The sequence below is a fragment of the Malaclemys terrapin genome, chromosome 1 (assembly GCF_027887155.1).
Source record: "Malaclemys terrapin pileata isolate rMalTer1 chromosome 1, rMalTer1.hap1, whole genome shotgun sequence".
In the NCBI taxonomy this organism is placed as follows: domain Eukaryota; kingdom Metazoa; phylum Chordata; order Testudines; family Emydidae; genus Malaclemys; species Malaclemys terrapin.
Genome location: NC_071505.1, coordinates 62,668,524 through 62,694,148, shown reverse-complemented (window position 1 = coordinate 62,694,148; position 25,625 = coordinate 62,668,524). Strand labels below are relative to the sequence as shown.

Sequence of the window (25,625 nt, the reverse complement as noted above, 5' to 3'; positions counted from 1 at the left end):
ACTTGTGGCACCTTAGAGACCCTTAGTACTCCTGTTCTTCTTTTTGCGGATACAGACTAACATGGCTGTTACTCTGAAACTTGTCATTGCTCTCTTTACTATTCATTATTTGACATATCTCCACTATGTCACCTCTTATTTATTTTTTCTCTATACTAATACAAGTAAGCTCTGATAAGATGAAGATCTCAGAGGAATGCTTCAAAAAGAACAGTTACTATTTTGATATGAACATTAGATACATGGCCAGATATGAATTTCAGATAACAAAGATATTCAGATATTAGGGGCTGGTAAACACAACCCTAATAATTTTTAGTGTCTCCTCATCTGGAAATTTTTCCATGCCTTTAATTTAATTTCATTGCTTTTCCCTGGATTTTTTCTATTTGTACTACATCCTTTTCGAGACAGCATGACCCAACATGAACAGTGTTCTATGTGAGGCCATATCTGTGATTTATAGAATGGCATTATAATGTTTGCAGTATTATTCTTTATACCTGAATACTCTCTAACATCTCGGTTGCTTTTCTAACCACCAAAATCCATTGATCAAATCTTTTCACTGAGCTGTCCACAATAAAGTCCACGTCTTTTTCCTGAGTGGTTTCAGTTAATTTAGAACCCATGAATGTGTATGAGTAGGGACTTGTCTACATGGCGCCAGCAAAGCTCCCTAGAGAGTTGTGATTTGTACAGTGTTCTAACATGTTATGCACTAACTGCCCCTGTAGACCCAGCTGGGACACTCTTTCAGGTACCTCGTTCGCGTTGATATAGTCCTGTTTCAGACTTTTAGAACAAGGTATACACAGGGCAGTTGGAGAGCATGTTATTGCGTTTTACAAATTGCAACCCTCTGGCATGCTTTGCTCTGCCGTGTAGACAAGCCTTGTTAAAATCGTTCCTTCCAAAGCACAAGTTAATATTCAACTGAAAAAATGTGATGTATCTGCCATTGTATTATGGAACTGTTAAATCATTGTTAAATAGCACCAGTTACCAGCTGGACAGGGTCCTAAGCACAGATTGTGGCACAAAGTATTCTCAATACTTCTAGTACTTCAAAGAGCAGCACTGTCCTAAACTCTGCCAGGGAAGAACTAGTCCTTATTCCCTCCACACATTGCCCAGCATGCATGGAAGGGGAGATTACTTACCTGTAACTGGAGGTTCTTCAAGATGTGTGGTCCCTATCTATATTCCACTGAGGGTTATGAGCATGTGCCCTGCGCCCAGAGCTGGAACTTTTCAAAGTAGAAATGTCCGGCGGGCCATGCATGCACCCTTGCACTGCCTTATGATTTTTCCCGAGGCAATGAAGGATGGGGTGGACTGACCACGTCTTCGGTTCCTTTTCTACCACGAATCTACCAGATCTGCAGCAGAGGGGAAGGAGGGTGGGATTGGAACACAGCCAGGGACCACACATCTCAAAGAACCTCCAGTTACAGGTAAGTAACCTCCCCTTCTTCTTCGAGTGATAGTCCCTATTGTATTCAACTGAAGGTGAGTAACAAGCAGTACCTAGCTAGGTGCGAGGAAGATGCTGGAACTGTGGAACGGAGGACCACTGCGACAAACAAGGTGTCCCTTGTAGAACCATGCACTAGAGCATAATGAGAAGAAAAGGCGTGTACCAAACTCCATGTGGCTGCCTTACATATGTCCACAAGTGGCACGTTGTGGAGTGCGGCGGAATTTGATGCTTGCGCTCTCTTGGAATGGGCCCGTATCCCACTTGGTGGGGACCATCTCAATAACTGATAGCAGAGCATAATGCACCCTCTGACCCACTTCGAGATTCTCTGGGTGGAAATGGCCTGCCCTTTTTCTCTGCTAAAACAACAAATAATCTGGGAGACTTCCAGAATGGCTTCATTCTTTGTAGATAAAATGCCAGGGCCCTACATACATTGAGGGAGTGAAGCTGACATTTCTCAGTTGATATGGTGGTGTGCAGCTTGAGAAAGAAAGTGGGCAAATGTAGGGTTGGAAGAGGTGGAAGCGAGAAACCACTTTTGGTAGAAATTTGGGATGCAGGTGCAGTGAAACTTTGTCCTTATGGAATGCGGTGAAAAGAAGGTTTGCCTTCATGGCCCCCAGTTTGCCAACCCTCCTTGCAGATGTAATAGTAACCAGGAAAGCGACCTTCATGGAAAGAAGAGAAAGGGAGCAGAAGGCCAGAGGTTCAATGGGAGAGTTCCTTAATGACATAAGCACTAGATTGAGGTCCCATTGGGGAGAGTTAGGCTGAATGGGCAGGTATTTATTTACAAGACTCTTCCAGAATTGGGTAGTCAAAGGAGGGGTAAAAACTGAATGCTCCTCAACGGGAGGGTGGAAAGCACTAATAGCCACTGCGTGCACCCGGATGGAGTTGAGAGCAAGACCTGAGGCCTTCAGATAGAGGAAATAGTCTAAGAGCTTTGGGATGTCCACAGCTTTGGGGGAAAGACCTTGCTCTTGGGCCCAGGAAGCGAAATGCACCCATTTGGCTTGGTAGGATCATCTTGTGGAGTCCTTACTGCTACTGGAAAGGACATCCTCTACTGCCAACAAACACTCCCATGCTAGCGGAGGTGTCCATCCAAAAACCAAGCTCTCAGGTGAAGCATCTGTGGATCAGGGTGCCTGAGTCTGCCATTGTGTTGTGTGAACAGTTCCAGAAACATCAGGAGCAGGAATGGAGGATGCTTTGATATGCAGAGAAAAAGAGGAAATCAGAACTAGCGAGGCCAGAATGGAGCAATCAGGATGACAATCACCATCTCCCATTGGAGTCTGTGAAGGATGCACAGCAAGAGTGATAGGGGAGGGAAGGAGTGGTTGATCTGGTCCAACCAGTCGATGACTCATTCACAGGGCAATGAGTGCTCCCCTTGAGCAGTATTGAATGTACTTGATGTTGGCATGAGATGCAAAGAGGTCCCTGATCAGAATTCCCCAGCGCCCAAAAATGTCCACGATTACCATGTCATGCAACTCCCATTTATGGTCAGCTGCAAAGTTCCTGCTGAGAGCATCGGCAATCACATTCTGGGTTCCTGGCAGGCAGGCTGCCGACAAATGGATACGATGTGCAATGCAACATTTCCGAAGGTATACTGCTTGCGCACACAGCACTGGGGACATTGTACCTCCTTGCTTGTGTATGATGTTGTCCGACATGACAAGAATGGATAGCTGGTAAAAACGCCTTGCATACTGCCCGAAGTTCCAGGATAGCAATATGAATCCTGACTTCCTGAGAGGTTCAAGTGCTTTGCGTCACATGATCTCCCACATGGGCACCCCAGCCATTGAGCGATGTGTCTGTTATGATTGTCTCGCATGGCGAGGACAGAAGAAAGGGCATTCTGGAGCAAACTTGGAACAGTTCATGAGGCCAAGGAGCAATTCCAAGTCTACCCAGAGTCAATGGCCGGCAGTCTATGGATGGAACTGGGGCTCGTAAGGGGAGTTGTCTCATGACCCACGAATCACGAGATGTCAGCGGGGCCAATGCAGGAGGAGCATGTGGTGCTGGAACCGGGACCGGCAGATTCGATGAGCGATCCAACTTCTTGTCGCTCTTGTGGGCCTTGGAAGGCGGCATTCCTCTGTGGCCGGAACTCGTGGATGGTGTGACATCTTTCTTGGATCTAAAGGAAGACTTACTGCCATGGTTATGTGCATGCTTCCGAGACTCATGGCTAGGCCCCAGCATGGGGTCTATAGCCCTGGTACTGGCAGAGCCGGACTGAGGCTCCAAGGTAGGAGACACTCTTGGATTGTGGGGGGGAATGGGGGTTACCCAGCCAGGATCTGACTGAGGCCCCCTGGCAATGTCCACGAGCTGCTTCTTAAGACAGAGGGCTTGGTCTTCCCATGTATGGGCAAGGAAGTTAGAGGCAGATACTTCACCTGGATGCGGCACAGGCTTCCCCCAAGCAGTACAGACAGCACTGGTGCTTGTTGCTGAGCGAAAACGAGCAAGGGCAGGAAGCGCAAATTTTGAATCCTGGCATATTTGGCACAATCCAGTACTCCACATGGGTTTTAAAATACAAATTGTCAACATCACATTTCAAAATATGCAAACTAAATATCCTTAAATCAAACTCTAAGTTCTCATGCACACTTTCCCCCCCCCCACTTTGGCTATCTGTAAATTTCAATTATTGATGGAAATATTTTTTCATTGCTTTGTGTGTATAGAAGGAAATCAACTTTTACCAACATTTACTGATAAAAAATAAAATCCTTCCAAGTCTATTTATATTTATCATTTAGTTCCACAAAGCAATTCAGTAAAGTGAAGATTATAAGCTCATAAGGTTCCTCAGTTTATTATGAAATAAAAACAACACAGCCCGAGTTCCTTTAATATTGAGCAATATCTTTTTATGCAGTAAATTTTCCTGCAAGGTGTTAAAATTCTTTTGCAATCAGAGGTCATAGTAGAGCTTCTGAGATTCCTAAAACACGTACAGCACAGCTACCAAAAATGTGTTAAATGGTTTTCTTGCAGCATGTTACCTAGATAAGAATAATACCATTTCTCCAATTACATTAGTAGATATTTCCCTTCAGACTGATTCAGGCACTGGCATGTTGGGCCCCATACTGCACACACTGAAGTTAACTGAAATTTTGCCATTGACTTCAGTGGGAGCAGAAATGGCCCCAGAAGAACACAACACCATTTCAGAGAGCCTCTTTCTTAACATGCTCTAAGCATTCCTGTATGAGCACAGAATAATCAGGATATATTTCAGCAATGCTGAAATCGGTTATCCCAGCCTTGGTCCTGTCTGGAAACAAAAAGGCAGATTTATACAGCATGAATGAAGCTGTTGCAGTCTCACGAGAAGGAATTTGAGGATTTAGAACTGGATGGTTGAGAGTTGCTGCGTGTTTTTGTAACATGTCAAGTCAGCAGTTCCCCTCCCTTCTAGATAATGATTATGCCATTCACTTCACAGAAAGCTGGGCATCATAATGGATGAAAGCAAGTAGAACAAGACAGATAATGGAAAGTTGGGAGCATCTGGCATTATTATTGAGTTCATTATTATGGCAGATGGGATTACTTGATTTGGTCATTAAGACTTGACCTGGGAATGGGGCTTGGATTTCAGTTAGTGCTGCTCTTCAGTAATGCACAGTGATGGTATCAGCACACAAATAGTCGCTACAACGCTTCCAATCTCTATCAAAACCATTCACACATGGAGGTAGAAAAGCGGGGCTCAGGGATGAGCATTGAAGGGATTCCTTTCAACAAGACAATTTCTGTATACTTGGCACCACTGATTCAAGCCATTTATGTATGCTCTGTTAAACAGTGCTTAAGAACACTCTCATTAGCACTTTGTACTTTCACTCGGACCATTTGTCTGTCACTTGCAATCCACCATGCAATATTAAGATTATTAGTATTTAATGAACGAAAAGCTTTGTAAATCACAGTGAGAGGGTAAGGTGCTGTAACAATATTTGCAGCCTTTACAATCAGAATGGTCTGTGTGTGCTGTACACTGACCTGACTGCAGCCTGTTTCAATCCTGTGCATCCCATAAGAGAAGTCATCGGTGAACGTAATTGCATCAGGACTGATCACATCATAGAATGAAGGCCAACCTGGAAAAGAGGAACAAGAGAAATCAAGAGCTGCAGTATCTTTGTGTCAGATCTCGTTACCAACAAATTATAGACTATGGGGAACGCTGTCAAAAGCACCTACGTGACTTAGGAGCCTAAGTCCCATTTTCAAAAACACCTGTTATCTTGCATGTACAATTATAATAAATTATTCACATTTAGGCCCTCTCAGAGAACAAGCTGCCAGCAGCTGCCTTTCTTCTGCATCTGCAGAGCTCCCTGGCATGCACCGCCACTGACAGCAACTGCGGCAGTCTAGCCCAGGTAAAGAGATGGGTGCTCTGGTAACCCAGACACAGATTCCAACCATGTAAGGCTTTAAAGATCAGTAAAAAAATACTTTGAGTTCCACCCACCTACCAAAGGCAACCACACTAGCTCATGGGATGCACGTGTTACGTGCTCCCAGTGGAAAGCCCCACTTACTAAAGGGCTCCGGAATAGCTCAGCTTCCGCATGGTCTCAGGTGCAGCCCCAAGTAGAAAGCATTAAGGTGGTGTAATCTCAGGGCGACAAAGGCATGGATAAGCATAAGGCCTGCATCCAAAACAAAAGACCTCACTTCACTTTGCCACGCACCGATGGAAACACGCGCTCTTCAACACAGCTGCTATCCGAGCCTTCCATAGCAGCCTCAGGTACAATATATTGTGACCCCTATTTACAATCCATGGCTGCACATCACCATCTGAAGAATAACTATTCGCTCCCTAGTCTCCCCCTATCTACCAACACAGGGACTGGAGAACCCAAGCCCCTGCAACTACAGCGTCCCAGCAGTTTCCCCTCACACAGCCTGATTAGTTCACCTAAAAAGCAATCGAAGGGCTGTATTGCCTACAGCTTGGCTTCCACATGAGAATCTACTTGAAAGATTTTAAAGGTCACTTAAAAATCCATTCCATACCCACCTCATCACCACCAGATACCTGCCCCTCTCCTGCATTCCCCTAAGGTCACTCACCCATACACACACACACACACACACACACACACACACACACACACACACACACACACACACTCTGTATATATGCTCACACATACCAGAGTTCCTTGTTCTTTCTCCTAATATCTGTTAAACATTTGTTACTAATGGTTTCATAAAATGCCTTGCAGTAAGTCATTAAAGAATGTAGGCTGCAACTACAAATCACTTTGCACAGATGAATACAGGATGTACAGAATTTCCCACAAGATTTTTAGTAAAGGGAGGTGTGGAAGCTATCAAATGGCCTCAATATGTGCAGAGAAAGCATGTCAATGCGGAACAATAGTGCACAGCTTTAGTTACACCTTACACAGTTAAATGTGGAGGAAAACTTTTGAGGAAGAAACCATGTAAGAGTGAAATTAAAGGGGAAAAACAGCCCCTCCCCAAGATGGTTCATTTCTCACCCTTTGGGGAAAACGTGGATAAATACCGTATCATCTTAATTAAAGCCACAATCCTGCAATGAGTTCCAAGTAGGAGCCCACCAGGACCCCCAATGAAGTCCATGGGGCCTACCCCCACAAAGCTCATTGTGGGATCAGTGTCTAAAAGTGTTGTCCAAGTGTGACCGACAGGAAAAAATGGACAGCAGTAAAGCTGAAGATCAAATACCCCGAACAAGGCAAACATTCTGCAAGAGAGAAACCCACCTCTGAATCCCTTTAGTAATGTCAATCTTAGGGTTACCATACGTCCGGATTTTCCCGGACATGTCCGGCTTTTGGGGGCTCAAATCCCCGTCCGGGGGGAAATCCCCAAAAGCCGGGCATGTCCAGGAAAATCGGGAGGGCTGGGTGGTGCTCGGCCGGGGCCGGCAGTGCGGGGCCGGGGGCATGGTGCTGGGCCGGGAACCAGGGGCGTAGTGCTGGGCCGGGCGCGGGGCCGGACGGGGAGCCGGGGGCGTGGTGCCAGGCCAGGGTCCGGAGCCGGTCAGCCGGGGAGCCGGGCCGGCGGGGAGCCGGTCAGCCGGGCCCGCGGGGAGCCGGGCCGGCGGGGAGCTGGGCCCGCGGGGAGCCGGGCCCGCGGGGAGCCGGTCAGCCGGGCCGGCGGGGAGCCGGTCAGCCGGGCTGGCGGGGAGCCGGGGGCGCGGTGCCGGGCCGGGGTCCGGGCTGGGAGCCGGGCCGGTGGGGAGCCGGTCAGCCGGGCCGGCGGGGAGCCGGGGGCGCGGTGCCGGGCCGGGGTCCGGGCTGGGAGCCGGGCCGGCGGGGAGCCGGTCAGCCGGGCCGGTGGGGAGCCGGGGAGCCGGGCCCGCGGGTGCGCCGGGCCGCCGGCAGTGCTGGGCGGGCCGGGGATGCTCGGCCAGGCCCGGGGCCGGCACCCCAGGGCCCGAGCCGACCCAGGCTGGAGCCGCCGGGGGGCCAGCCTGGGCCGCGCCTCCTCCCCCCCCCTTACCTGCTTCAGGCTTCCCGTGAATCAAATGTTCGCGGGAAGCAGGGGAGGGGGCGGAGACTTTGGGGAGGGGGCGGGGCTGGGGGCGGGGCTGGGGGCAGGGCCGTGGAGTGTCCTCCATTTGGAGGCACAGAATATGGTAACCCTAGTCAATCTTTAAAAAGAATTGTTACGAAGTAACAAACGTCTTTATAAATTACTCCATACTGTAAACCATCCCTGCCAAACAATGTACATAGCTTCACACAAAAAAACAAACAAAGAAGCAGCCTATTACAAAGTTCTGCAGAATGGGAACCCTTTAAAAATTCTTATCTTCCAGTTGGTGGATCCTCTCCAGCAATGCAAATTATCTCCTGAGTTGGAACTCCACCTAATGATGAGTGAGGTCTTAAGCAGACCTGGCTGAATAATTTTCAACAGAACGTTTTCTGTCAAAAATGAAATGTTTTGCGAAGCAGAATTCTTGTTTTCTGGCCAGCCCTAAGTCTTAACGAAGAGAAGCCCCAAAGAAGAGAGCATTTTCCTCATAATGTGAAAGTATTTGAAGGAGGAACTCTTCACTGCTGTAGAAATCCTCAAAGGGAACCCTCCCTCCCCCTACACACAACAATAAGGAGAAAGCTTCAAAGGCTGCTATGCAGAGATTGAAGCAATCTGTGTCTTGCTGAGAAAATTATCTTGTGCAAAGGGGTTGGGGGGATATGTTTATGTCAGTTTTGACATTAAAGGAAGATCATCCATCCTCCTCTCTCCAGACTTTTCCTTTTGGTCTTCCCATCTAGCACAAAAAATTATTTGTTTTGGATGCATTCCATGCACTTTTTAAAAGTGAAGTCAGCTGAAAACCTGTACAAACAGAGTTGAGCTCCCTTAAAGCAGCCTTTGTACCCAACTGGAGTGACTAGAATTTAGTTTATTAATTTCCAGTGCACACACTTTTTTCAGAATGTCCCTTGTTCTATAGATTCTGCCAGTGAGGCATCTGCGCCCCCAAAGTAGTGACTACAACACAGTTAGAAAATCCAAGCGATGGTTCCTAAGATTTTCAACCACTTAATGCTAAATTGTTGCATTTCCACCTCAATGACATCTCCTCCATCTGGTCGCCTCTTTGTGTCTCTTACAGTATTACTGTGATGAACTAATAACATTAAGAGGGTTGACAGTACAGCTGTGTGAAACCTGCAGGGTACAGTTCATGAAGGGCACCATCATGTGGTTGGCCTGGAGATGGAACCAAACTAACTGCTGCATGTTTGGTGGAAAGTTTGAATTCATTGGGCAAACTTACAAGGTGACCCAGTACCCTTCACCCTCACCTCTCTCACTCCCTCTCGTGGGAAATGTAGCATACAGGAATAGAAGGGTATCCTTTGGATAGTTTGTGAGCCTTCTAGTAGTGCTCATTGTGTACTATGTTTCAAAAGCAGCCAGAAACCAGTCAGAGCTGCATGTAACTAGCTAGACCTGGCATGTTTGTGTATATTTAATAAACACACTTATCTGGCACCCAGTCGTACCCGTATGGCTTCTTCATATTGTCTGTATTGTGTAACTAGAAAAAGACACAATAGGGGCTTCTTGTTTCTCCTTCTTTCCCAGGAACCTCCAGAAGATCTCTTCTTGCTTTAGGGTACATCTACACTACAACTTAAGGTGTAACTGTAGCTCAAGTAGGCTACGTGTGCTAGTTTTAATCTAGCTAGCACAGGGAACAATAGGAGTCAAGATGTGTCAGCATGGGCTTCATTGCAGGCTAGCTGCCACAGTAAATGTCTGTCTGGGATGCTGTTTATTGGATATGTACTCTGGTTGCAAGCCCATGCCGCCATATCTTCATTACCATTGTTACCCACACTAGCTAGAATAAAGCTAGGATGGGTACACCTACTCTTCCTTTGCTGCGTGGATATACCCTTAGACTTGTCTTCACCACGGGGGTAAGTCGACCTAAGTTATGCTACTCCAGCTATGTGAATAACGTAGCTGGAGTCAATGTAGCTTAGGTCGACTTAGGTGTTTTCACTGCACTGCGTTGATGGGAGACGCTCTCCAACTTCCCTTACTAGTCTCAGAGAGCTGGAGTACTGGGGTCGACCAGAGAGTGCTCTGCTGTCAATTTAGCGGATCTTCACTAGACCCACTAAATCGACCCCTGCTGCATCGATTGCAGCAGTGTGGATATCCTCGTAGTGAAGATCAGCCCTTAGATGTTGTAATCTCCCACCACTTCTCCCTCCTCCAGCGACCTAAGCCCTGCCACCTCCTCCTCCCTCCCAAGGTCCGTAAGTGGTGCAGAGTGGCTGCTGCAGCATGGTTTTCAAGTGGCCGCAAGCTACTGACTCATGCCTCATTCAGTTTTTCAAATGGCATTTTGGGGTTGGATGCTTCCAAAAGGGAAATAGAAATGGGGGAGAAAAAGCCCTCCCACTTCTGCTCTCAGCTGGTTCTACTGAGTTGGAGCTGAGAGGAACTGTAATCCTTTGCATGGTAAGGACTGTCCCCGGGAAGAGACACCTCATTAATGTTCATGCGTGGTTTCTTTAGAAGGGTAGCACACTAATGATTATTGGACGTTTATCAGCTTGAGCTCAGCAGATCGAGCTGGCAGCAATAGCAGGAGTGTTTTCCCTTGAAGAACAGTAAGCTTGGTGGGTAGAACAGGACAGCAGCTGTGGGGAGGGGAAGAAGGGTAATTGCAGGAGACAAGCTGGGGACAGGGAGTTTTGGATTTCCCAGCTAAGTGAACAACTTCAACCAAAGTTTGCAAATTTTTGTGAATAGGAGCCAAGGTTTGTGAATACATTGATCCCTGAACTCAAGATTCAGTTTTGAGAGAGACTGGTGCAAATGTTACACACAGCCTTGTTTGTTAGCAATTTGTATTGGATTATAGACATTTAAAATGGGTCTAATTCTTATCTTCACTTTGGCCATTTTACACCACTCTGACAGTGGAAAGGTGCTTTAAAACAGGAATATATTATATATATATGCACCCACTAAAAGGCCCTGAGGCCTTAGAGTAAATGAGAATCAGGCCCATTTATCCTTGGTTCTGTGGGTTTCTGATATATTACATGCCAGATTTAATTATTTAGATATAGTGAACATCCTTTCTGAGCCAAAAATGCAAACATACAAAACAATGGAACGTTATTCTATCCATTACCTCACTAAAAACTGTGTATAAACGGTACATTAGAGACAGGTCATTTCCACGTGGCCCTGAACAACAAAGACTCTTAAACCAGTAGATTTAACATATTTAATCAGTCATTTGCTACACTTCTCTCCACCTCCTCCATCTGAGATTTCTCCCAAATATTTTGTAAAAGCTGCATGGCTTTTGCCCTAAAATTGGGATAATTTGTTTTTACCGCTGACCCTTAATTTGCTGAAGAGAAGATGAAGGCTCATACTCCTTCATCAGAGAATGCTTTCTCCAGAACAGAGAACACTGATGACTGCCCTGGGCAGCCAGGTTAAGAGCAGGAAGGAATAAAAATGTTTCTGCTCATACAGTATGTCTGATGTTGTTTGTGCAACCCACAAAATCTACTCATAGTCTTGTGTGTGAGAGACAGAGAAATCAAAACTTGTTCCAGCAAGGGTTGCAGTGTAAGGCATATGATCTCTATCACATTAAGGTTAAAAGACAGAAGGAAGCTTATTCTCCATGAAGATGACAATTCTAGAAAACCTTTGGCATATGCACTCCCAGGGCATATTTTCATAAGGTAATACTGACCTCTGAGAAGAGTCCTATAGAGTACACAACATATTTCCTACTTAAGCCATCAAATTACAGCATAACTGTAACACATGATAAATATTTTCAAAACAGTCTACCCCTGGATTTTATTATTTATCTTTCAAGGAAAGTCTCAATCCTGCTTCCAATTTTGTGAGTTGGGGCACATTTTGTATCACTTAGACATCTAACTGCCTGCGTCCACGAATTAGGAAGTTAGAGGTTTAACTGCTAAAATGTGAGCCTATAATTATTTGCAGAAGCAAAACTGCAGGCTGCTTTAGAAAAATCAGGCCCAGTTAGCATTTTTTTTTCCAGAATATTCCTTTTGATAATGTCCTGAACAGCGCAATTGCAATCACAAACCATTTTATGTTTTTGCATTAGTGCCCCCTTCATATACCCGTGAATTGGAGATCTCCTCTCTGTCTTCCATAGCAGTGATTTTTAGAGTTATGTTTTCCATTTTAGATTCCAGAGACAGTAAAGGGTAGGCTGCACTTCATCATTTTTTTGCTAAATTATTCCAAGCATTTCCTTCAGAAAGCTGTTTGCAGGTGGAAAGGTAGGGAGTGATGGCATATGCTAGGGCTGCAAAATGGCACCAGCTGGTGGGAGGCAGGGCAGGAGGGAAAAGGGCCTTGACCTGAAAAATGCCTGGTTTCTCTGATGGGTTGGGTTTTGGAACTCATATACTTTTTAAACACAATTTTTGTTATTGAAAACCGCAGTATTTAATGTGGAGTCTCATAGTTTGTCTTATTCCACTGAGAAACTACATCTTTGTAAAAACACGAAGCATACAAGGTTTAAATACAGTAATAAATCTTCCACTTTAAAACAGTTGTAGGTCTTTAAGTTACTTCACTCACTCTCTCTCTCTCCCCCCCCATACATATTTATACTAAGACTGAGTCTGACAGATCCGTATACCAGCCTCTATCTTCACACACACAACCTAGATGTAAAAACTGTACAATTGCTGTAATTTTGTTATATATAATATAATGCCTTTGCAAATACAAGATGTGCTTTGGGTAATTTGGCTAGCTTTACACATTTATTTTCACAGCATTTTCTGGATGATGAATATGCAGCGAACAGTTACAGGAAATAAGAAATATTTCTTACAATATATCTTGCTTACGCTTCAGTAAAGAAGTGGTACCAGATTTGAAATACTGTCCTTGATTCAAAATACTACTTGCTAGGATGGTATTGGATAGAGTAGGCCTGATTATGGTTTCATTTATGCACATTTTACAGTGAAGGAAAATTAATTTCAATGGCGTTACTCCCAATTTACACCAGCGTATCTATAAGCAGAATCAAGCACAGAAATCTTGTGAGCCTCCAGGATTATAATCAAGTGTTATATACATCCCACTGGAAAGGAAACAATCCCAATTGTCCCATTCCTAAGGCATAAGGCTTTCAGCAGGACCATGAGACCATATTGTTAGGAAGGGACAGGAAGGGAGCTGGGCTGGGAGCAAGGCTCTTAATGTGAGGGAGCATAAGGAAAAAGTAGGGCCTGGAGTTTGGAAAGAGAAGTGGGTGAGCTCTAACAAACTCTCTGATCAGCAGAGTTGCGCCACTACAACAAGGAAATATCACCCTTAGGAATTGTGTCTGAAGGAAATTTTACAAAATAATTGTTGATATGAGAGGATCATCATCTTGCTATTCTGTCTCTCATTTGGGAAGTAAAGGATTGGAAGTCATAAATAAAGACTATGATTTTTTTTCTATCGCTGCTCTCTGAAAGTCAAAACAGGTCTTTACAAAACAATGTATCCAATCTGGATTTATTTCTTTTGCTTAGTTTTAGCATGATAAATCTGTTTAAAATGATTGTTGAGAGAAGTCTGAAACTTCACATCTACAATCTTGTTTGACATTTGAATAACTCAGAACAATTGGATTGACAAGAGCAACCCAGATATTCCTGGGTCAATGAAAACATACTGCATCTGTTCGCTTTAGAAAATAATAACAATATTAGCATACAGCTATTGCTATGCCTGCTTCATTAACCTTTCCGCAATATTCTAAAAAATATCCTACATATATATATATATATATATCTTATAGGAAGAGAGAGAGGTGTTTTAGAATAGTGTGGAAGGGTTACTGGGAATGGGCTGCATTTCCTCTAAACTACATCAGACATCTCCAACCTTGGACTTTATTAAAATGCAACAGGTAGGCAGGAGCACTGATCTTTCCCCCAGTTTTCTTACATAGATTCAGCTACAAATGATTTCTTTTTGGTTGAGCTTCAATAAAACTACTGAACCTAACGCACTTCATCCAAAAGGTTTTTTTCCTCCCCTCATCTGAACAGTGTCTCTTGTTACTTTAAATCATGGTTAATGTTTTTAAATATATATCTTACACATAAGTCAGTTGTAGATCTGCAGCAGCAAAGGATCTGAATAATATCATGTGTAGCAGTGTAACTATAATTTTAAAATGTCATTAAGAAATGTCTCAAATCGTTTTTAAAATTTACTGTTGACCTGGTAACCTCAATCCAAAAGCATTCAGTTTTGGATAATGGATTTATTTTCCTTATAAGAGCCCGAACAGTAAAGCAAATGTACGTCTTGCAAGAGGCTTCTGATTTGCATAATTATGTATTAGCACCATAATTCACTAAATCAATCACAATTTTCATCTAGTATAAATAAGTCAGTATTAAATTGTGACTGCAAGTTGTGTAGTTATTTAAGTGAGTTAGCCTTGACAGCAACCTGATATATTAATGGGGAGAATCAAATAAATAAAATAAATAAATACAGCCCAGTTATCAACATAATCCGACTAGAAATGAAACTATTATTTATGTTGTGGTAGCACGTAGGAGCCCTAATCAGAGACCAGGACCCTAACTGTGTTAGGTGCTGTACAAACTCAGACCAAAAAGATAGGATCTAAGCTCTTTGGGGCAAGATCTTTCTTTTATACAGCCCAGTCCTTCAAGATTTACTCAAGAAAAGCTCCCACTAAAATCACGAAGATTTTTCCTGAGTAGTATTAATATTTTACCACCACCACCACCACCTAGCTCTCATATAGCACTTTTCATCTACAGATCTCAAAGCAATCGACAAAGGTAGGCAAGTATCTTTCACCTCTTATCTTCCTGGCCATCCATATTAAAACAAAATTTAAAAAAAATCCATTTATAAGAGACATTGCAAAATGCCACATCAATTGGGCAATATTTCATAATTTGTTACTGCGTTTAAAAAGCATTTTGCATTGAGGTGGCAAGGGAAAAATAATTTGAGGGTTTCCAAACTTCATGGGCCTGATTCTCTCCTCGTTTACACCAATTTGGTACAACATATCAATCTTAGGGTACGTCTTCACTACCTGCCGTATCGGCGGGTAGCAATCGATTTATCCGGGATCGATATATCGCGTCTCATTAACTCGCGCTCACCGTCGACTCCGGAACTCCACCAGAGCGAGCGGCGGTAGTGCAGTCGACGGGGGAGCCACGGCCGTTGATCCCGCGCTGTGTGGACCCCAGCTAATTCGATCTTAGATACTTCGACTTCAGCTACGCTATTCGCCTAGCTGATGTTGCATATCTTAGATCGATCCCCCACCCCCCGAGTGTAGACCAGCCCTTAGGTACTTAGATGACCCCATTACCATGGTATCTGAACACCTCACAATTTTTCATATATTTATTCTCACAATATCCCTGCACTATTATCCCCATTTTACAGATGGGAAATGGAGGCACGGGTAGACAGTGACTTGCCCAAAGTCACTCAAGGCACCTGTGTCTGAACGGGGACTTGAACCCAGGTCTCCTGAGTTCCAAGCTAGCACCTGTACTACAGAACCAAGTATCAAACAGCACAATTCATCAGACGCAATTATTGATGAGCTTGTATAACAAAGTCCCTTTTTACCAGCGGCAATCAAGTATGTAATCCTCTGATTTCTATGTTTACTCAAACATAACTGTGCACAGAGCCTACTTCATCGGAATTCAAGCATGTTTTCATCCTTTGAGAGGCCTGAGTTTGCGGCAACTTTGCTTTGGAGTATTTCAAAAACAGAATATCTATAATTGTTCTTTTTAAAATAAATTCCGTAGATCTACAGAATATTACAAGCCAAAATATTTTAACACTTTTTTTAAAAAAAATCACAGTTCGGTTAGAGAGAAAAACTAGAATCATGGTGATGGAATTCTGATAAGAAAATTGTTTTGACCCCCTAGTAGTTGGTAGGATATCACCAGATTAGAGACACTCAATCAAAATGTGCCTTGTTACTGAGCAACATGTCATCCACACAAACATACTCCCACCTACAGTTGAACAAACATGGATCTCAGTACGAAGACAAGGTTATTAAACAAGGGAAAGAGTTATGCGTAATGATAAAAAAGTAAGGCTCCCTTCCTTCTGTTTACTTTAGCTATTAAATGTGATGTCTTTGAAAGAGAATTAATGTGATACTTACATCACAATTAATTTAAAAGGAACAAAATATTCTTACTCATCAAGGACATTTTTTCATGATTTGGGACAAAACTTAGGAAGTCAACTGATGACAATTTCCACCCATGATCTACCAAGAAAACTGCACTCCTCTGGGACAAATAAATTCACAAAGCCCAAGAGGATATGAGTGAAAAATGAGGAGCCATTGCTCTGAGGATCCCATAATCCAAAGTAGTCGCAGCAGAAGGAAAACCACCTACCCTGTGGAATTTGGCTAAAGAATGAATGAATATTAACATGGCTGTTCCACAGATCTCTCCAGAACAAGTTCCATTTCCTTGCTCAAGGGGCACTCGCCTATCTCTTATATGCTTGAGAGAACTAGAAGTTGCCGGCTTAGCAAGCCTCTGAGGTGCCAAACACCCACCAGTTCTAAGAGGTTATGGATCCATTTTAACTTGCTCACACCAAAACAAGAAGGTAGTCCGATTCTGAAAGGAACGTATCAAGCAGCACAAACACCTCTTTCATTCTCTATCAAGAAAAAAAGGTGAACAACATGTTCATCTAAATTAAAATGAAGTGATATGCCATTATTTGGGCAGAGGGGGAGAATTCAAAGGAAGGAAAAAACAAAGGAAAGGCAACTGCCCTCAAGACCACTCCTCTTGAGGGAGAAAAGTGCATGTTAACATTTAGAGTGAAGATCTCACGTAGCTTTATTTCTTTCTTTCTGAGTGGAGCTGAGAATGTTGCCCTCAGCTCTGAAAAGTCCTTTTTAAATATTTAACCAACTCCAGGTCACAGTTCTGGAGTGAATGAATTGTGGTAGGGTCTAGGCAGCAAGTTATAATACTTCTTCCAGATTTCCATAATCAGAAGACAAATGAATAGTTGGCACGAACAATCTGGAAGCTGCCTGGTGCACTGCCTTCAAAAGTCTCTTATTGCAAGGGGTATTTGTCTCTACACAATCTGGATTAAACACTCTCAGCACGTTGAGTCATACAAGCACATCTTCCACAGTGTCAGGAACGAAGAGTCGCCTTCCCTGGCCTTTTCAACCACTGAACATGAGGCAAGCATAGGGAATTGTTGCCCCTTAATAAGATCCTAGCTGTTCCCCCTCTTTAAACAGTGAAGGAGAAGAACAAAGAAAGCAATATCTGCTGAGTTGCCAACTTGACATGTGAGGATGCTATTTGAGAATGACCTGCAATGCTACACCCAGGCCTATTGAGCTTTCACAGTGTAGAACCAGAAGCTGAAGGGGATCACCTAAAATTGGACACTACTAGCAACATGAACAAGATTGTCTAGAATAGGTCAGAAGCCTGACACACTTAAGAAAATCACTAAATAGCACAGAGCTGCTTCCCCCTGGTGGTGACAGTAAACAACTGGTGAATGAGATCCAGCAAGCATGCTACAGAAAGAGTGACATCTAATGTTTTGTTCCTGTCTCCACCTGCTGATAGGGAAAGTAAACCCACTTGCCCAGGCTAATACAGGACTGTAGAAAGGCATACATAGAAATGTAAGATGATTGTTCTAAAATTGTGTTTGTTAAAGCACATATATAGCTAATTGTACAGTTCTAACACCAAAATTTGGAGGTGGCGGGGGGAATGAGTGGATTGTGACAATGGCATAAATTATAAATGAATGTTTTCTTAACTGTTTTTTTCACTAATCTTCCTCAAGACAAGAATAATTTTACCCTAAAACTTTCCCAGTTTCTAACATTTTAACATATGGATATAGATTATGCAATGCTAGCATAGGTGCTATATTCAGACATTTAAAATTGTTGTATACATGTATATGGCAATTCATTTATTCATTTGGTTTTCAAAGTAAATATCACAAAAAAGTATTTGCTACATAGCTGCTGATTCTGTGGGTTCTCCAGGGCTGGAGCACCTACGGGAAAAAAAATGGTGGGTGCTCAGCACCCCCCCCGGCAGCTCCCCCCCTCAGCGCCTCCTGCCTATTGGTAGGACCCGCCAATCAGTGCCTCCCCCTGCCTCCCACTCGCTATGGATCAGCTGTTTAGTGGTGTGCAGGATGCACTGGGGAGGAGGAGGAGAAGGGTGAGGAGCGACGGTGGGGCATGCTTGGAGTAGGGGGAGGGAAGAGGCTGGGGGGCCGGGAAGAGGAGGCGTAGGTTGGGGGCAGGGCCTGGGGTGGAGTGGGAGCCGAGCACCCCGCAGGAAAGGACAAAGTCAGTGCCTGTGATTTGCTATATCAATTTTTAATTTCAGAAATTTTGGTCCTTTATTTAATTTGAAGCTTTTGATGCTGATTAAAACTGTTCTGCTATATTACTGATTTTTAACTATTATAAAGAAATGTGAAACTAGATTCTCCATTGGTACAACAGAGTAACAATTTATACTGTAGTAAAACTGCTGTAAGAGTGGAGGATTAAGACCATACAATCTGATAAATAATATTGTACTGTTAATATATTTGTGACTTTTTAAAAATGAAATAATTACACAAGCAATGAGTCTGTTCTTAGAGAGTTTTTGTTTATAGCTACAGTCTTCACTAAACCAAGAATTACTTTCACAAATTTATATCCGGGTCTAAACAGTTACATGCATAATATTTAGCTCAGAAATTTGCTGATTGTCTCAAAAGACCACTTTCTTTGCTCTTTTGAAACATGTTATGCTATATGTATCTTCCAAAGTACAAGGATCTAAGGATCCTTTACAACTGTCATCTTGACAAATGAAGTTGAATTCATTTCTAAATAGCATCCAGGCTTACACTTCAGTTTTCTCAGCTTAAGGACATTCAAATATATCCCATAACTCTAACAACAAATGGCAGCTAAGCATTGTCATTTTACACGTAGAGACACACAGATGAAACTCCTTGTATAAGCAGGACTCGTTCACACTACAATCACTCTAAACATTTCTGGAACTCACATGTCAAAAAGTATCATCTTCAATACACTGAACCTTTCAAAACAAGAACACACAAGGTTTCTGGTATTCCAACCTAACCTGACTTTCACCCCCTTCAAAAGAAGTAAAAGACTAAAACAAGAAGGAAAAAGGACATACACAGGCATTTCTCATCAATTGCTAAATGGTCCAATATACTCGTAACTCTCCTTTACATCATGTGAGTGATGAAAACCTGATGGGAAAGGCCGGCAAGCTACATACTAACATTAAATCACTGGGGTGCATGCTCAGAATTAGACACAAATATTCATAAGCAGACATGGGGAAACTGCAGAGGCAGCAAGTGAAAAACATTGTTGTCATGAAAGGAAGATGCCAAAAAGATTTTAAACGTTTCTGAATAAAATGACTACAGGTAAGGCACTGAAGGGGATCAATTTTCTTGAAAAACAGGAGTCAGTCTGTGACCTGGCTCTCCAGGTATTACATGGAGATCTGAAGCACAGTGTAATTTAGAAAGTAACTGCTTCAAGGAGCCCAGCTAAACCTACAGACATGAAATTCCAGTCAGACACAGGAAATTCTTTAGGAAATAAAAGAATTTTATGAGTCAGAAGATGAAAATCCCCGTGAATACCCAACCCAACTAATCTAATGAAGTACTGTCACCAGGAAAGGGGTTTGATAAATGTGTGTGTAGTGCACCACAAATTTAAACAAATCAGGAAACCTGAACCTGTTTTCCTTCTTGCATTCCCCTTTCCCCCACACCTCCCTCCCCCCACACACACCTTGTTTGTTTGGTTTTGGTTTTTAAAGGTGCAAAAACAAATTGCCCCAGACTCTCCTCTGTCATGGGATTGTTTCATTTGAGATAAAAGCACAATTCAAAACTACTCAAATATTTGGCAAGATCTCCCCTCTGTGGCCATGGGGAAGTCATTTATTTATATTACTGTAGGGCCCGGAGGCCCCAATCAGGTCAAAACCCCATCCTGTTAAGCACTGTGTAGAAATATAATAAAAGACAGTCCCTGACCCAAAGAGCTTATCATCTAAAATGTAACCTTTGCCTCAGTTTCCCCATCCCTAGCATGTGTTCCTAATATCTTCTTCACACAGCTACTGTGAGGACAGACACTCTGTTAAGTACTTTGAATACAAAGAATGCTATGTGGGCTTGATCCTGAATGGTGCTGAGCACTCTGGTCTCACTCAGCATAGCAGTTGGGCACATACTTACCTTTACGCATATGAGCAGTCCCATTGACTTCAACAGAACTACTCACATGCTGAAAGTGAAGACTTAAAGTTAAGCATATGCATAAGTGCTTTGCTGAATCAGGCTATAATGCTCAGCATTTTGCAGGATTGAGCCTTAAATTTATTTAGTAGTATTATCAGTATTCTACTTGGATTCAGAAATGCAACAAATCAAGCTCTAGACTCAATAGCTGGCAACATGGTTATTTGGGGATACACAGCATGACTGGCCACTTCATTTCATCATCACTTACAGCATTTAAAATAAGGAGCTGGAGGGTTATTCGTGTCCCATTTTGGATTCCTCTATGTGGGGCAAGGAGAGTTTTCAATGACTTCTTTGATTAATTCTTAGTACAATTTCACTACTTCACATAAGCAATGTTTAGTTGTTTGAATGAGCAGAATGCATTTTAGGACACAAACTATGAAAATATTTTTTTTAATTATGCTTGCCCAGAATTCTTGCAAGTTTCAGTAGTTTGAAATCTCTTCTATTCACCAACAGAACAAAAACAAAAATAAAAAATGAAATTATCCATGAATCCAAACTGAAAAAATTGTGTTTTGGGTCGATCTAAACCTTACATTCCGATTTAGATTTTTTTTTTCATTTTATTTTATATTTAAACTACTTTTACATTAATTTAGTCTACTGCTTAGTTTAATCTCTGAACTGTCGGTCTGCATCCTTCTATTTTGGTTTGATTATGGACTCCACTTAAAATAGTAATTGTTTACATTAACTGGACAAGAGAATGCATGATGTATTTTAACTGTCAAAAGTGTTGTGAACAGCAGCAGCTGGAAGAAGAATGTCTAATTCACTCACAGCCTTGTAGATTCAAGCCTCAAGCCTTCTATATTCCCTATATCAGCAGCTACATTTTTATTCTTGCATGCAAAAAATCCTTTTCTGGTGCAAAGGATTAGCACAGCAAAATAAAACAGTAATATGGACTCCATAAGTGCTGCCACACTGGGTCAGAATGGTAGTCTATTTAATCGAGTATTTTATCTACAGCACGGGCCAGTACCAGACCCTTCAGAGGTGTAAAAATGTCCATTATGTTTCTTCCTAATTCTTGTCAATGGTTGGTTGGTTTATGTCAGAGATGTGATACAGTTTCCCCTTCCTGGTAAATGTTATAAACTTTGACTCATACCTTTACACTTGTCAATTGTGGAATTTAATTCTAATCTCTTTAAAAAGATGTCTGCCATAACAGGATAATTTAATCACCAAAGGCTGAATCCTAGCCCCAGTGAAGTCAACAGGAGTTTTACCATTGTCTGCAATCGAGTTTCTCCTCTGATGTCCCTTTCATGGCCTACATGTTGATTTATATTTGTTTAAAAGGATTTATGCATAATAATTTGGTGATTCAGTTCATTTCCTAGTGATCAGCTATCCACATGACAAAAGACATCCTCATTCTTGGCAGTTCCATCTGCGATCTCTGGAGAGAGAATAAATGGTTGAATGGTGATCAACACTACTCTGTCACCTCTGAAGGAGATCCGTCCCGATCAAAGGAACGACATATTGGCAGAACAGTGTAAGCAACCCTCCACCACTGCCTGTGCAGAATAAACAGAGAACAATAAATAGATGTCAAATTGACCCAATGGAATCTGTGTTGTATTTGTATTAATAATACAAAAACAGAAGTTACAAAAATTGTGATGGATCCAAGGATTCATATTTATGGTTCAGCTGGGCAGATGTTTGTACATAATGTCCTAGTTTATGTATTCATCACTCTTGAAACAAAGATTAAAATACTATTTATAATATGCAACAGAGGGTCCTGTGGCACCTTTGAGACTAACAGAAGTATTGGGAGCATAAGCTTTCGTGGGTAAGAACCTCACTTCTTCAGATGCAAGAAGTGAAGAAGTGCACTTCTTGCATCTGAAGAAGTGAGGTTCTTACCCACGAAAGCTTATGCTCCCAATACTTCTGTTAGTCTCAAAGGTGCCACAGGACCCTCTGTTGCTTTTTACAGATTCAGACTAACACGGCTACCCCTCTGATATTTATAATATTGCTCTTGTACGGTTATCTACGTGACCAGTACCTACATCCTATGTAGACTGGCACTTTATAAATGCCTAAAATAAACAGATTTTACATTAAATATATAGATTATATATTATACAAACATATTCATCTGATGTCACAAGTAATATACACAATGTTAATTTAAACAACATTTATGTTAATATCCACTTTTCTGCTGCCACCTATTAATTTAAATTTACTTTTTAATTGTTGAGAAATTCGTATTACTGGTTTAGTTTACTTTCTTATAAATGAAAAAACCGAACAATAAACCAGGCTACACAAGAGCACCAGATACAAGAAGACATAACTCAGCTTCTGGGAGATGAAAGTCAAGCTATAATTATTATTTTTTTCTTTTTCAGGCATTACCTCCAGTACCTAAAGTTACTGCAGGCCAAATTATGCCTCACTTTTTGCCTTTGCAACCCCGTAGTCTTCACTAACCTTGAGTTCAGCGGTTTAAGGTAACCATTTTTATTGTGGTTTATTTACTTGTTTATGAGGGTTTTCTTGTGGAAGATTTGGGGGGGGGCGGAGGGGGTCTATTGTAGAAATGTAAGTGAATTTTAAAATATCAAAACAAAGGGTAGCCATTTTTATTTAAGAGATTTATTAAAAATCAAGCCTCAATTAACTAATAATGGGGAAGTCTGTTTGAGCATTTCATAAAAACTATTCTTCCTTGAGGTATTCTGAATATAATAGGTTTCAGATGTACAAGAGGTTGTTTTAGTGGCTGAGACAGAGTAATAGTTTTACTCAACTACAAAATAAACAGATTCAAAAACTTGTGCACACAGTCATAGCACTGGTCCTTTTGGCAAATCTCCCCATTAAAAATGGATACATTTATTTAGCATATTCAACCGGGGAACACTTCTTTTTGTTCATTCCATTTCGTCTTTTACCTGTACAATTACCACTTATGTACTAGTACAAAAAATAGACTTAATGAAGTGTAAAATCATGCACTGCATTCAAAGACAGTGCTGTACTTCATTTCACTTTAGTATTTATTTTAAAGTAAACTCTGCTGACACGCTACATAAACAGTGCCTAGTGCATTTGTGAAGTGTTTGGAAATCACTGAAACAAAATTAATTCATATATTAGACATTACTATGACTTGTCTGGTACCTCACTGGCAAAAATTCTGACAAAAAACTCTCTGAGAGAAGCAACTGGGAATATGATTCCACTATACGTTTGATTGGAAGAAGAGTCAACAGCAAGATAAACTTTGCCAACAGAATCATGCCTTTGACAACCATCAATAATTAAGAAAGCTAAGGTTTATGGTGGCACGAGATAGAGAATTTTTTGACATCTCAAGTCATTAGAGGTCTTTTTAATCTTCAGTCACTCCCCTTATTTGCCCCCTCTTCTTCTTTCCTTCCTCTACTGGCAGCCTTGTTCTTCTTCCATTTTATTCAATGAGGCAGGGAACTTGTCTTCTGAGTGGACAGCTTTCTCCTTCTGCAGTCTGTGCTTCAGACTGTGAAGCACAGAGCCGAAGGTACAGGATTTCCTAGTAGATCACTGGGAATTCTTTAGCATTGGGGGTGAGTTCCATGGCTCATTCTGTGAGGGGACAATAACTTCTATCCCTGCCCCAATGGAAGGAAGGAATGCTGCAAGGAGATTCTCACAGAGACATACACCGAAGGAGACAATCCAGCCCAATGACTATAACTGATTCCAATATTGGGGTTACATATAAAATACTGGCTAACTGAACTACAGAAATGTTAGGCTAAATTTCCACCTGATATTCAGAATCATCACAAATATCTTGAAAGCTATGAAATAGCAGGTAGAGATTTTTCTGCACTCAAAAACACATGTTCAAAAAGAACAGGAGTACTTGTGGCACCTTAGAGACTAACATGCTCGTGAAGATTGGGCTGACTAAGCTGGTACAGGATTGAATTATTTTCCTCTTATAGCTCTGCAAGCAACTGGAGGTTAGCTTTTACATCAGTGGTATAATATTGGCAGTGTTATTCTGCTGGAGTTGTCCCAAGTGACTCTCTGGAACCATTTTGGAAGGTGCAGTAGATTCTTGAAATTACTTACAATCCATTTTACAGGGTCACAACTGTCAGGGTTTCCAGTCAGCTAAGCCAAAAGCAACTCAGCTGCTATTTAAACGTCTCTTCCCTTTTAGGTCAGCCTCAAAGATGCAGCAACTAGGTAATTGGCTCAAATGGAGATCTAACTTGACATACCTGGATATAATTGAGAAATTAGGATAAGGCAGGCCTTCTGCTCCCAGCAACTCTGCTGCTGAGTCTCTGAAGTTGTAACATATTTCAGTGATGGAAGCTAACCATGTGGAGAATGTGTTCAGCTAAAATATTGCTGTGGGCCAGTGTCATTGTAATTTATTTCTTGATTCATCAGAATTGATAACTAAAGATGATCCCAAACTGGAGCCTCATATCCAAACCCTTCTGGATTTTGGGAGCCTTCAGATTCAGATCCTTGTATCTAAACACAACCTGATAGTTTGGTTCTGGGTTTGACCATAAGGAACCTGTGTTCTGGTTCTGTGGTTCCATGTTTCACCCATGTTAAAAGGCTCTCACTATCCCAACACCATAAAAAGGAAAAGAGCCGGAGTCTAGAATTTAAAAAATCAAAGGGTATGTCCACAGTGCAATAAAAAACCTGCAACACCAAGTCTCAGGTCAACTGACTCGGGCTCGTGGCACTCAGTCTGTGGGGCTAAAAATTGCGCTGTAGATGTTCGAGCTCAGGCTGGAGCCTGGGCTTTGAGATCCTCCCCTCTTGTGAGGTTTCAGAGCCCGGGCTCCAGCCCAAGCCTGAACATCTACTCTGCAGTTTTTAGCCCCACAGCCCAATCGCCACCATCCTGAGTCAGCTGACCTGGTGCAGCCGCTGCCATGCCGTGGGTCTTTTATTGCAGGGTAGACATATCCTACGTTACCACCCACCACTGGGCCTAATCTTCTGTCTGTGAGCAGTTTCTAGAGTGTAAGGTTCTCAAGACAAAGACTATGACAAGACTGCAAATCACTGAGCATATTTTGGGTCCCTAGGAAATAATAAAAACACACAACGGCCAATTCTAAACTCTGCCTCTGAT

At 42.4% G+C, this 25,625-nt stretch overlaps 1 protein-coding gene across 4 annotated transcripts in view; it reads right to left on the bottom strand.

The window, feature by feature from the left end:
* MSRB3 (methionine sulfoxide reductase B3) overlaps positions 1 to 25,625 on the bottom strand; it is a 138,625-nt gene that overhangs the window by 5,015 nt on the left and 107,985 nt on the right. For all 4 annotated transcript variants that reach the window (XM_054025715.1, XM_054025734.1, XM_054025724.1 and 1 more), the window contains one exon: positions 5,531 to 5,628. In XM_054025715.1, coding sequence (XP_053881690.1) covers positions 5,531 to 5,628 — 98 coding nt within the window. The remainder of the gene's footprint in view (positions 1 to 5,530; positions 5,629 to 25,625) is intronic.